This window comes from Thunnus albacares, chromosome 2, assembly GCF_914725855.1.
Source record: "Thunnus albacares chromosome 2, fThuAlb1.1, whole genome shotgun sequence".
NCBI lineage: Eukaryota > Metazoa > Chordata > Actinopteri > Scombriformes > Scombridae > Thunnus > Thunnus albacares.
Genome location: NC_058107.1, coordinates 12,172,665 through 12,186,607, shown reverse-complemented (window position 1 = coordinate 12,186,607; position 13,943 = coordinate 12,172,665). Strand labels below are relative to the sequence as shown.

The 13,943-nt window shown below is 40.2% G+C and overlaps 1 protein-coding gene across 1 annotated transcript; it reads left to right on the top strand.

The window, feature by feature from the left end:
* The first annotated feature begins 4,027 nt into the window (after positions 1-4,027).
* LOC122970477 (progonadoliberin-1-like) lies at positions 4,028-6,813 on the top strand. The gene is made up of 4 exons (XM_044336625.1): positions 4,028-5,820; positions 5,967-6,105; positions 6,183-6,281; positions 6,439-6,813. The coding sequence occupies exons 1-4, from the start codon at positions 5,810-5,812 to the stop codon at positions 6,484-6,486; spliced, it is 297 nt and encodes a 98-aa protein (XP_044192560.1). The 5' UTR covers positions 4,028-5,809; the 3' UTR covers positions 6,487-6,813.
* The last annotated feature ends 7,130 nt before the right edge of the window (positions 6,814-13,943 follow it).

The following is a 13,943-nucleotide window of genomic DNA, read 5'->3' as shown; positions in this document are numbered from 1 at the left end:
CCTCTGCACTTTTTCTATCCTTCATCTTATTCTTCGATTTTCAACCCTTTCCATCTTTCATCTCCTTCTCCAATTTCTCTCCTTCATCCTCCACCCTTAACACCTCCACTCTTCCTGTCCTTCATTCTTCTTACATTCCCTTTCATACTCCTTTCATCCTCCACATTATTTCCTTTCACTCTTCACCCTTTCTTTTATTTCTTGTCCTTTACATCTCCATGCTTCTTTTAATCTTGTTTCCTATACCTTTCCACCCTTTACCTATCCTGCTCCTTCATCTTCCTCTCTATCCTTTCTCTCCTTAATCCCTCTGTTTCACCCATCTACTTTTCCTTTCCTTCATATTCTATCATCTTCTACTGTTTGTATCTTTAAACTTCCTTAGTTTTTCTCTCAGCCTTTCTATCCTTCATGGATGGGAAGTAGGGTTCTCTCTCATCCTTCTTCACTTGATTTTCCTTTCTTTCTTCTTCCTTCCTTCCTCTGCTATCCATCCATTGTTTTTTCTTTTCCCCCTCTAACCTTTCTATCATTCATGGATAAGAGGATTTTTTATCTTCCTTTAACCATCCCTCCTTTCTGTCCCTAATTCTCCTTATTTCCTTTCCACCCTTCCTCTCATCTCCCTTTCTCCTGTCAACTTTTTCTTTCCTCAATCTTCCTCCCTCTCCCCTCTCCCAAGCTTCATCTTTCTTCTTTCCCCTCTATCCTTTAAATCCTTCATGTTCCTGTCTGTCTTCTTCCTACCTCTCCCATCCCATCTTCCTTCATTTTCCTCTCCACTTTTTCTATCCTTCATCTCTTATTCTATGATTCTCAACCCTTTCCATCTTTCATCTCCGATCCACCCTTTCTCTCCTTCATCCTCCATCCTGAACACCTCCTCTCTTTCTCTCCTTCATTCTTCTTACTTTCCCTTTCATACTCCTTCCATCCTCATTATTTCCTTTCCCTCTTCACCCTTTCTCTCATTTCTTGTCCTTTACATCTCCATGCTTCTTATCTTTAATCTTGTTACTCACTCTCTCCATCTCATCTTACTCCCTAACTCATCTACTCTTTCACCTCTCCACCCTCCATCTCCTCCAACTCATTCTTTATTTTCCATTCCTCCTGTCCTTTATCTCTTACTTTTACACTATTTTTTTTCTTGATTCTTGAACCATCCACCCTGTCTTCCTTCATTTTCCTCCACTTTTTCTATCCTTCATCCTCCACCCTTAACACCTCCACTCTTTCTCTCCTTCATTCTTCTTACTTTTCCTTTCATACTCCTTCCATCCTCCACATTCCTTCCTTTCACTCTTCACCCTTTGTCTCTTATTTCCTATCTTTTACATCTCCATGCTTCTTATCTTTAATCTTGTTTCTTACACCATTCCACCCTCTACCTATCCTGCTCCTTCATCTTCCTCTCTATTTTCTCTCCTTAATCCCTCTGTTTCACCCATCCACTTTTCCTTTCCTTTATATTCTATCATCTTCCACCGTTTTATCTTTAAACTTAGTTTTTCTCTCACCCTCTCTCCTTTACACCTCTACTCTTACGGTCTTTTTCTTTCTTTCTCTTAAATGTTCCTTCCACTTCCTTCCTCTGTACCTTTCTATCCATCATCTCTTCTTCCACTACTTTTCCTTTCCATCTTCATCTCCATCATTTTTCCTTCATGGTTGGGAGGTAGGGCTCTCTCCCATCCTCCTTCACTTGATTTTCCTTTCTTCTTCCTTTGCCATCCATCCACCCACCCTCTCCTTTCTTTTTCCTTTTTTTCTTTTACCTCTCCACCTTCTCTATTTTTCTCTTCCTTACCCTACCATCCTTCCTGTCCATTTTCCTTTCTTTCCTTACATCTTTTGTTCCTTTACCTCTTCATCCTTTCAGTTCTTCATGAATGGAAGGGATTTTTTATAATCTTCTTTCATTTAACATCCACCCTTCTTTTTTATTTACATCTCCACCTTCCTGTCCCTTTTCCTTCATTTCTTCATCTCCCTGTCTCTCATCAACTTTTCCTCTCTTCCTTCCCTCTCCCATCCACCTCTCTTCTCCATCATCTTCTATCCTTCACATTTCCCCCTGTCCTCTTATTCATTTTCTTCCTTTTCTATCCTTTTATTCTACATTCCTCCTCTATTTCATCTTTCTTGTTTTACCCGTCCATCCTTCCCCTCCTTAATCTTCTGTCTTTACTGTTTTTCTGTTTATTGATCTACTTTCCTGTCCTTAATTTTCCTTCATTTCTTCATCTCCCTGTCTCTCATCAACTTTTCCTCTCCTCCCTCTTCCTCCCTCTCCCATCCACCTCTCTTCTGTCTTCCTGTCATCCTTTCTTTCCTTTACCTTCTTTCAACTGTATCTGTAATTTTCCTCCCTTTCCTTTACCTCTCGAGGAGGACTCGTGATAAGTGCGTGAAAGTTGTTCAACTTTCTGTTGGGCCAAGCTAAGATGGCCATTTATATCAGCAGAAAGAACAAGATAAATGGTTCTTTGGACTTTGATGTTATCACCATACTGATCAGAATGATAACAAGCAGACTGAAAATTGATCACAACTATTACAGGTTGATGAATGATCTGGACTGTTTTGTCTCTGTGTGGTGTTATAAAAATGTTCTGTGCTCCATTGATGAGGAGGAGCTCTGCTTTGGACGCATGCTGGGCTGAATCTGGTGTTGTTTTTTAATGCTTGTTGATCTGATGACTAGATAAATAAAGGTGTTTTAAAAATTCAAAAAAAAATTCTCTTCCTTCTTCCTCCCTCTCCCATCCACCTCTCTTCTCCATCATCTTCTATCCTTTACATTTAAGTCAAGGCTATCGGAAGGGATTATCTCTAAAAATGTTCATTTAAACAGACATGTTGACGCAGATGACAGTTAGTATTTATCATGGGGCAACAAAGCAGATCTGAATAATTGTCCTACAGATGTTTTTAAGATGAATCCACTACACCACTGAAAGAAAATTCATCTGCAAGTATTTTGATGATAAATCAATTGTTATAGTAATTTCTTAAGAAATAATACCAAACATTCTCTGTTTCCAGCCCTTCACACATTAAGCTTTCCTTTGTTTTATATCAGTGTAAGTTGAAGAGTTTTTTGGGGGGATTGGACTGTTTGGAAAAAAACGAGCAATGTGCAAACATGGGCTCTGGGGAACTTGTGCTGTGCATTTTTCACTATTTTCTGACATTTTGTAGACTAAACAATTGTAAAAATAATTGATAGATTACTTGACTCTGAACATAATAGTCAGCCTGAACTGAATCCCTCTTTTTTTTTTTCCCCAAACAATTTCCCTACTGATAGCCCAGTAGCAGGATCCCCAAAATTTAAGCTAAAGTTGCATAGAGTTGAATAAGTAAATAACCAATTAATATGAGTACAATGAAGTTGGTCTTTATATTTGTATGGGAATTCAATTGCTTTTGTGCCTTAAGTTGTCTGTGACGAAGTGTATTCCCCAAAATGTTGAACTATTCCTTTAATTTTCTGCCAAACCATTTTTTCTTGAAGAAAAAACTTTTTGAACTAAATGTTAACTGTTTGTTATGAAACAAATGACATTCATTCTTTTTTTGATAAAATAACATTGACATTTTAACCCTTAATGTCAAGCTTTACACAAGCAACTGAAAGCTTTCATAAGGCAACAGGACTTCACCATGACACTTGTATGAAATTGCCAGCAAGTGTGTGAACATTTTTCAACAGGCTTTTGTACGACATTCATAATACATTACAGTTCTCTACTTACATTACAAGCTTTTCACCAGTTCATGTAATCTTCCTGTCTTACTGTTACGTCCCTGCTGCGTCTTTGCAGAACTGCGACCTGTCTGGCTGTGATCTACAAGAAGCAAACCTGAGAGGATCCAACGTGAAAGGAGCCATTTTTGAAGAGATGCTGACCCCGCTGCACATGTCCCAGAGTGACAGATAACTCGGTTACACGCCTACAAGTCCGGTCTGGACACAGATGGCTTCTTTATTACTCAGTTCCTCTTACAGTATATCCCCCTACTATCAATCTCTCTATACCTGTGTACAGCACAGGTAGTTGTATGCACATCCCTGGCATTCCACCTATGTTACATTAGCTTTAAATATCTTGCACTAGAATTTATCCAGGGTTGTCCATGTATGTTTGTATGGTAGGATGTTTTAAAATGTTCAGCTACATATATCACCAAAACAAAATAATGTTCCTAGTGTATGTAGATGTGTCTGGATGCGATCCAACGACTATACTCATTTAATGTTTTTGCATAACTTATATTCATTTCATATTACTTGACATGTTAATGGGAGTCAAAAACCAGACTTTTGCAGTAAAGTTCAGAGTACTGAGCTTCACTGAATGCTGCTGTAGCAGAAACTGAAGGGGTCATTTACCAATAACTGTCACGCTGTACGTTCCTCTTTAAGTATGTAACTTACTTTTGCTGGATACAACACACTATAAAGGAAGCAATGCAAGCCAAAGCCATACAACAGCACAGTCTCAAAGGCCAGACGTGCTGTTAATGCACCATAAAACTATGCGACAGGCTAGTTTTCAAACACAGCTTGGGTATGCAATACATGATTTACAGCTGTGAGGTTTCTCTTTTCCTACTTTTGAATATTGTGTTCTTAAAAAGCTCTCCCTCGTTTTGCGCTCTGTGAATCTACCTCTTTTGTTTTGTTTTTTTTGTAATCCGGTGTGTGAGAGATCCACAGTTGCATGCGTTTGACTGTGGTCACTACTTATTGTAATGTTTATGTACGACATTCATTACTCCTCATATCCCATTGTGAAAAAATAATCCAACTTGGTGTGCTTTAACAGAAGGCCGTGTTCACATGTTGTGGACTTGCCTGAAAACATGTTCCATTTACATGACGTATATCACTTAATCATGCTTTTGAACGTATTTGCACAAGTATATATTTGATTTGTAACATGTTATATCTTTTCACCAAAAATGTTTAATGCTTGTTATCTTATGTAAATCAAATCCAGTGCTTCCAAAAAAAAAAAAATCACTATTAATAGATTGGGCAGATGTTTTGTTAAGGAACAATCTCACTTCAGTTCTTACTGGACATTGTCTGTTTGCATGTGTGAAGAGCTATCCTCGCCTTTGACTGGTGAAGTTTCTTTAGCTGTAGCTCAAAGCTGCTCCGATGCAATACTATTCACTCAGTTCAATCGTAGGTACCCAGCCTGTGAGAATGAATGATGAAGGCAATCATGTTGTGTATTTCACAATGAGTGTGAAAATCACAAAGAGCTATGGTTATTTATTTTAATACATCTCTCTGAATGCAATATGGGGCAGAGGTTGTTTTTTTTTTTTTTGTTTGAGACAGGGGGCGGTGTAGTTCTCCCTGAGTATGATTATTGCACTCGACCGTGGAAATATATTTCCATAAATGACTGTTATAAATAAACTGCTATGAAGAAGAGTAAGTCTTTATCACCTCGTCTTTTTCTCTGTCATTAATTTGTGAATCTTTGGTTTATCAGCAAGTATTGGAAAACGACTGGAGGTACTTCACGGCCATACACAAAGCTGGTCTGATGATGAACACTTGTTCTTTTTGTGGAAGGACAAAAATCACACACTGTAATCTTTTTAATAGCTCTGCGGGTTACCAGTAAATGTTGCTTAATCCCACTTTGTGACCCCCTGCAGTGAAGTGTTGGGCTTTTGACACGAAAGGAAGCAGCATATAAACCTTGGAAAATGCTCAGCAGCAGCAGCATCGGCTTCCACAAAGGACAGCAGCCAAGAACAAATCAGAAAAGCAGCTTGCCTTATGCACAGAAGGTAAAAACTTCACTGATGTGATGCATAAATCTGGGCATGTGTAATCTAAAACTGAGGACTATGACAGTATTTGGGGTTAGATTAGGAAAAATAAGAAGATTACTGACCTGCTTATATGTGTAATATAAAGCTTTTTTCCTCCTCAGAATGGCTATGCAAACCCTGGCACTGTGGTTGCTGCTTCTGGGCTCAGTGGTGCCACAGGTCTGCTGTCAGCACTGGTCATATGGACTGAGCCCAGGAGGGAAAAGGGAACTGGACAGCCTTTCAGACACACTGGACAATGTAAGCATGGCTCCTCACACTTCATGTTCAGCATTTTATTCTCTACATATTCATGGTTATGTTCCCCCCCCCTTCAGGTAGTTGAGGGGTTTCCACATGTGGACACACCTTGCAGTGTTTTGGGTTGTGTTGAGGAATCGCCTTTCGCCAAAATCTACAGAATGAAAGGATTTCTTGTAAGTTTCGCTCATCTGTAATTCTGTGTTCGGTCAATCGATCGGTCAATAATGTCAATTATTCAAATTAGTCAAACCGCCAGACGCTTTACCAGATATTTCTATTAAATGTTGATTGTATTTTCATATATTTAATGTTATTCTTTTTCTCTTTTAGGGCAGTGTGACCAACAGGGAGAATGAACACAAAAATTATAAAAAATGATGATTATTTGATTCTACAATAAATAATCATATTGGCATATCTACATTGTTTTCTGTACTACTTTTAATGATTATGATAGAATCCATTTTTATTCCACAGTGCCTTATGCTTTTCTCTGTTTTTGTGACTATTTCTTGCTCTAAAGGATTACAGAGACATTTCATTTGAATAATTATTGACACTTTTCTATGAACTCCTTATTTGTTTATTGTATAACAAACATGAATTTGATTGAATTTATATCCCAGTAGTTTCTAAATTCCTGATGGCATGTAATACAGCAGATTTATACAAATGTAAGAGTGAAGTTGTGTCTTATGGGCAAAAGTTGTGTAAACGTAAGGTTAAACATCAGTTTACTGTGTTTTGTTGAACATTGCCTGTTTGCATATGTTTAGTGATGCAGTGTTTGGGTGATATTGTAGTGTCAGCCGCTTGGCGGCGCTGTTCAGACAGTGGGTAGAGTTTTGAGGGGAGAGAAGGGGAGAAAGAGAATGAGAAGTGTGTGATGACTGGACTGAGCTGTGTTTGTTGAAGGTGACTAAAGTTATGAGGAGAACCCAGAACGTATTGGACTGATTGATTCCCTCACTCACACCCACGTCGCTTACACTAGTGGCAGCGGTGGGATTTCCTTCTGTGGAATATAGTCCTTTGGGATTCTGCTCAACTTTTTGAGTCCCTAAAGCTATAGGCTAACGATAGCTACGCTAACCGCTAGCTTAGCTTTAGCTTTCAGTACAGTTAGTCAGCTAGTCGTTACCAAGTCCGTTTTTTTTTGTTTTGTTAGCTTCAAGTGAGTTTAGAAACCGTGTTTCGGTCATCTAACTCCGTCCGAGGGCTAAAGAAAAAAATAATAAAAGAGACGAAGGAAACTCATCATGTCTGACGAGGAAGCATTTTCCACCGGTGAGCAGCGAGCCAGCACAAGCACGAGGGGGGCCTCAGCGCAAGGTGTGCCTCCATCTAGCAGAACACAGGGAGCGCCCAGGGGCATTCCCTTACCGCCACCATTTCACAACGATGGCCGTGAGTCTTTTCAACTATGGGCTCGCCGCTATGAGGTAATTCAAGAGACCCGTTACAAGGACAGCGGTGTGGACATGAATACAGTATTAGCAGCTGAGTTACCCACTAGACTACCACCAGAACTGTTCATTGTATGGGATAATCTGCCCCGGGAAACTCAGGACTCTTATACTGAAGCAAAGAAGCACTTGCAGACAGCTTTTGGCCAAAAGGATGTAATTGCATCATTTCAGACATTCCCTAATGCCCGGCATAGACTACTTAATGAAGCAATGGAAGTTTATGCTGCAGACGTATGCAGGCTTGTCAAAGAAGCTTTCCCAGATTTTGAGCACAATGCTTCCGAGTATATGAAAATGTCTCGCTTCATTGTTGGTCTGGATCAGGAACTTCAAGTCAAATGTCATGAAAAAGGGGTGAAAACTTTCACTGAGGCTTTTCAAGTCGCCTCCCAAGCTGAACGGGCTCGCCAAGCAGCTAGATCGGTAATGCCAGTGTCCTCACCAAATGTTACCATCAGAGATATTGGCACAATGCAGTCAGTAAATTCAGTACGTGAAAATGACATTGAACTCGGGAAAACAGTTCAGAACCTCACTGCTACTGTTAAAGACTTAAGTAAGAATATGGATGCACTGAGACTGAAGCTGGATGAGCGAAGCAGGGAGCACCACCGTGACAGGCACATGCATGTGCGTCCTCAAAGATCTCCCTCACCTTATGGGAGAAGCCCAGATAGGGATGCAAATAGATGGAGCTCAGGCTACAGACATTCCCCCTCCAGATACTCACGTTCCAATCATTCCCCAGAACACTATTCTCCTCAGAGGACTCGCCACCATCAAGATCACACCCGCAGGGAGCCTGACAGGTACCGACAACCTTACAGAGATACTCACTACTCAGACCATGCCTTTAGCCCTTATGAGGAAAAGAGAGGGAGGCAACCCTCTCCCAGTAGACCCTACTATGACTCTCACCGCCGAAGCCCGAGTCCCTATGCCAAGCATGTTTCATTCCAAGAGTATGGGGACCAAGGCCAAACACGACAACCAAAGGACTGGGACAGTCAGTATCCCACTAAGAGTGGTTACAAAGATCATGGCAGATTTCCACAGGGAAACGGCCGTTAGCTGATGATGCGGGGTGTTCATCAGCTACTTCTCTGGAAGCCCCAGACATCTGCCTCACTGAAATAACAGACTGCATCAGTACACCACCAACCCCTAGTGGTACTACAGATATGACAATCCCCCTGACTGAAAGCGTGAACATTGAAGCCACTGTAAGTAAAGACTTCACCTCCTATGTAAGTGGAATTGTTGAGTGCACTAATACGCACATCATGCTAGATACCGGTTCCACTATTTCGTTCATCAGTGAGGAAACCAAAATGTCACTTCCTTCCCTAGCAAAAAGACCCATTAAAAAGAAGTTTATCATGTCACAAGCAGTGACTGGCCAAACTTTGGATACATTGGGTATGATAGACATCACCTTTAAACTAGGGTCTCAAACTCTGCAACATGAAGTGCAAGTCATCAGAAATGTCAGTCAAGGCTTTATATTAGGTTTTGACTTTCTCAAACCTCACTGTGTGATTCTGGATATGGGGAGAGGACTGTGCTATCTGGGTGATGATGTCCTGCCCCTACTCAGGAAGAGTGACCTGGCACCTGCTAGTTGTAGACAAGGTACAAAACACGCCAATGCTGACTCTATGTCCCGTCGTCCCTTCACAGCTGAAGGCACCACCCCTATGGTTACAGCCAATCAGGTGAGGTGTGTTTCCATTCACACTCAAACAGACCCAATAGAGTCATCCATGTGCACTCCAGCCACTGAGCTGGCACCCTGCTCAGAGACTTTACCCACTGCTTCGACTGCTATGGATTTAATATCACTCGTGCAGTCTGCTTCACCAGATACTGCAGCTGTAACGGTGGACAGTTCACTCCTGAATATTGACAGGCAGTATTTCCTCCAAGCTCAAAAAGCTGATCCTGAGTTGCAAATAGTCAGGAGCTGGGTGTTGACTGACCATAGGCCACCATTCTCAAACATTAAAGCAACCTCACCTGAAATGAGACAGTACTGGAGAGAGTTTCCTAAACTCACCCTTGTTGATGGTCTTTTGTGTCGCAAAGTCAGACCTCCACCAGGTGACCCTGTTTTACAGATTGTAGTTCCTAGTAACTTGCAGAAGGAAGTGTTTCAAACTTTACATGGACATTCACTCTTGGGACACTTCAGTTCACAAAAAACATTACAAGGGGCACAGATCAGATGCTTTTGGCCTCACATGACACGTGACATAACTCAGTGGTGTCTTGAATGCACAGCCTGTGAAGCACGGCAACCACAGACACCACACCAACAGGCCCCTATGCAAAACATAATCACATCCAGGCCTTTTGAGAAAATTGCAGCAGACCTGACGGAACTGCCACTCACACCGTGGTAATCGGTATGTACTTGTTGTAATGGACTATTTTACTAAGTACCTCAACTTGTATGCACTTCCTGATCAACGGGCAACCACTGTGGCTAAATGTTTGTTTGAAGATTATATTAGCCACCATGGTGTGCCTCAAAGTTTGCACACTGACCAAGGCCGTCAGTTCAACTCAGATCTTGTCAAAGAACTGTGCAACCGTCTGGGAATACATAAAACAAGGACATCACCTTATCATGCTATGTCAGATGGCATGGTGGAACGAACAAACAGGACCATCAAGGACCAGTTAGCAAAATATCTGTATACCAGAGGAGGTGAATGGGATGACCATCTACGGCAAGTTGAATTTGCATACAACACGACTGTTCACTCCTCCACAAAACGCACTCCTTTCTTCCTGGCCCATGGCAGAGTGGCCCACCTGCCTGCAGATCTCCTCCTTGGAGACTCACCAGGACTTTCAAACGCCACACCAGGTACTCCAAGTGAATATGCCAATTCGGTATTACTGAAACCATCATTCTGTTGCACATAACATTGAGGCAGCAGGTGCTCAACAAAAGCACTACTATGATCGTCGGATGAAACACACAGCCTATGAGCCAGGTGACTTAGTGTGGGTTGACCTTCCTGCCCTTGCTAGACAAAAACTGTCACCTAAGTGGACCGGCCCTTTTAAAGTTCTACGACGGCTTGACTCAGGCACAGGTGACATTGGAGTAGACTATGAACTTCTGGATCAACGGGACCCTAGAGCTAAACCTAAGGTCATTCGCTACAATCGCCTGAAACCTTATCGTTCAGCCTGGTCAGCTGACAGACATCCAGTTCCACCCTCACCTTCAGAACTGACTGTACCAGCAAACGGCCCAGGTCCCCCACTGCTCACTGCACTCTCAGGCTCCAGACCTTATGTATACAGGCACCCAAATAAGCCCGGGTGCTCTGTGACTGCGCCTAGGGATCAGACAAATGTTTGCCCTCTGCCCCAGAGTGCTACTAGCACCACAACACAGGTGGGAGACAATGTTGCCACAGGACATTCCAGTGAACTGTCTCCGGCAGTTCAGCCTTTCACAGGAGTAAGGACTAAGTCAGGTCGTTGTGTACGTCCCCCAGTGCGTTACAGGACTGTTGAATGAACTGTGGTCTGTGTCATATGCTTGATTGAGAAGTACAAGTAAAAAAAAACAAAACACTGAGATGTTATAGGCAAACACAAGGAAAAAAAATGTATCCTGTTCCACTGTTCTTTGTTGTTGTTTTGCCAACGTCATCTGTTTATATTGTTGTTAAGCATAAAGTAGTGACAATTTCATTACACCTATTTGGAAGCGAGGACGCTTCTTGCGTAAGGGGGGGACGATGTGTAAGAGTGAAGTTGTGTCTTATGGGCAAAAGTTGTGTAAACGTAAGGTTAAACATCAGTTTACTGTGTTTTGTTGAACATTGCCTGTTTGCATATGTTTAGTGATGCAGTGTTTGGGTGATATTGTAGTGTCAGCCGCTTGGTGGTGCTGTACAGACAGTGGGTAGAGTTTTGAGGGGAGAGAAGGGGAGAAAGAGAATGAGAAGTGTGTGATGACTGGACTGAGCTGTGTTTGTTGAAGGTGACTAAAGTTATGAGGAGAACCCAGAACGTATTGGACTGATTTATTCCCTCACTCACACCCACGTTGCTTACACAAACAATACTTAGGTTTGGCCAAGAATCACGTCTACAGCATCCAAAATGTCAAATATAAACACAATACAGTGGCTTTCAGGTGATGCTTTATGCAAACATAACAACGTGGACTGCATGAGTGTAAAATGATGAACTGTAGAACAAACAGCCTGAGTCTTTTATTCAGGATAGTTGATAATAATCTTATGTACATCATTGTTTTGTCAAAATTACTGCCCATAAGCAAGAAGACTAGAGTGTATTATAGTGCATTTGAAAGTTATGCAGTGTGTCAGCAATAGTTTGGTGTTTCAACTAAAAATAGTTTACTGTGCATAGTCTTAATTTTCTCAAATTACAAAGTTTTTGTGTACACAAACCAAAAATGACAACCAGCAACAGAGAAAAATGTCAAATGATAATATAAAGATTTTTTTTTAATGATTTTATGTAAAAAGAAGCATTTTTATGCATGTTGCAGTCAAACAGACTGGACAGAAATGTGTCTTGAGCCTAAAATGTCACACAAACACATGAGCTCATTATGTGGCTTTTGTTTTCTGGGGCTTGAACATGTCTGTCTCGACTTTAGAGTCAAGACTTGACTACTTGTGACTTGTTCAACAATGTCATGTTCCCACTTCTGCTTCAAACAGCAGCACAATAAGAGTTTTATTTGTTTTCTGACAGTAAAATGTTTTAAAAGCAGCATTTTCTGTGCTGTGAGACGGAATGTGTGTCACTAGAATATCATAATGAGCATTCTAATATATGCGAATTCTAGATCTACCAGCACATTATCATAATGTAAAAATTCTACACTGTCCACTCAGTCTCACTCAGATCTTGAACAGGAAAGGCAGTTTTTTTCAGTGGGAATATATCTTCAAATCTTCAGTCATCTGTTTCTTCATATTCGATGGGATCTTTGTTCGGTTGATACACATGGAGAGTAGACACAGCGGGAGAAGCATGGTAAGATTTTCTCATTTGAAGATGGCAAACCTTTAGGCAAACATTGACTGTAATTTAGGATTGCACTTATCTGGGACAGCTTACTTTTTCTCTCATGTCTTTGTATTTGCCTCAGGTTTCAACAAATTAATTAAATGTTGTCTTTTTCTGGAAAGCAATTAGATTTTCATACAGTTTGATAACTAAAGTTAATGCCTCACTTAAAAAAATAATGTCAGTCTGTGTAAGAATCTGCTCCCAACCAACCCCCAAATACCCCAAAATACACTTCATTGCATATTTTAATTGATATGCATTAAATACAGGATTGATTTCATGATTGAAACAGGGTTTCTCTCCAGTTTGTGACATATGTTTATTGTGTGCACTGTGACATTTAATTGAATCTCAGGATCCTAAAACAGATCCTCTTTTTCTGCTGCTGTTGACCCATTGACTGAAAGTATACTGCGTAACCACCAATGTTTGTGTGAAAAGCCTAATTCATATTAGTTTAAATCATGTAATTTACTCATCTTATTTCTATTCCTACTTATTTTCTATTATTATCTTATTTCACATGTATATTCTTTCATCTCAACCGTATAAAAATTGCACTGTAATTGATCTAGATTTCCCAACATTCACCACTGACAGGAAAAGGTGTGGTGGTGTGGTGTTACTGTTTGCAGTATTTAAATAAAAAACACACACACACAAAATGCAATAATGTTACATAAACTATAAATCTATGGAAGATTTTAGTAGGTTATTCATGAAATGCAGTGGACTAAACATATGTTTTAGTTTGCTAGATGAGTTCAGTGGTGGAGATCACACACTGAAGTACTGTAGTGAAGTACTGTACTTCAGCATCTCTATTTTATGCTACTTTATACTTCCACTCCATTATAATAGAAAATGTTATATTCTTACTCCACTATATAAAATATTATATTATGTACAATACATTAAACCACCCAACAGTATATAAAATAGTTAAAAAATAAAAAAAAAGACAGAGATACAGAGCCAGGAATCAATATTAGATTTAGACTTTAGATTTATCTTTACTTCACTGATTATTATCTTAATTCACATAACTTTTGAATTTTGTGTGAATATGAAGAAACAAACATTGTATTGTCATGTTTGAGTAACATGTGTTTCAGTCCATTCACTTGTGGAGGAAGTATTTCCTGATCCTTAACTCAAGTAAAAGTAGCAATACTGCAATAAAATAAGAATACTGTACACCAGTACAAGTAAAAGTCCTGTATTAATTAGTAAGTCATATTAGAAAAATATAGGCTACTTTAAGTATGAAAAGTAAAAGTACTCATACATGTA

Coding starts and splice junctions, on each gene's coding strand:
- LOC122970477 (XM_044336625.1), top strand. Junction 6,106..6,182: donor TTTCAGACACACTGGACAAT/GTAAGCATGGCT, acceptor CCCCCCCTTCAG/GTAGTTGAGGGGTTTCCACA. Junction 6,282..6,438: donor ACAGAATGAAAGGATTTCTT/GTAAGTTTCGCT, acceptor TTTCTCTTTTAG/GGCAGTGTGACCAACAGGGA.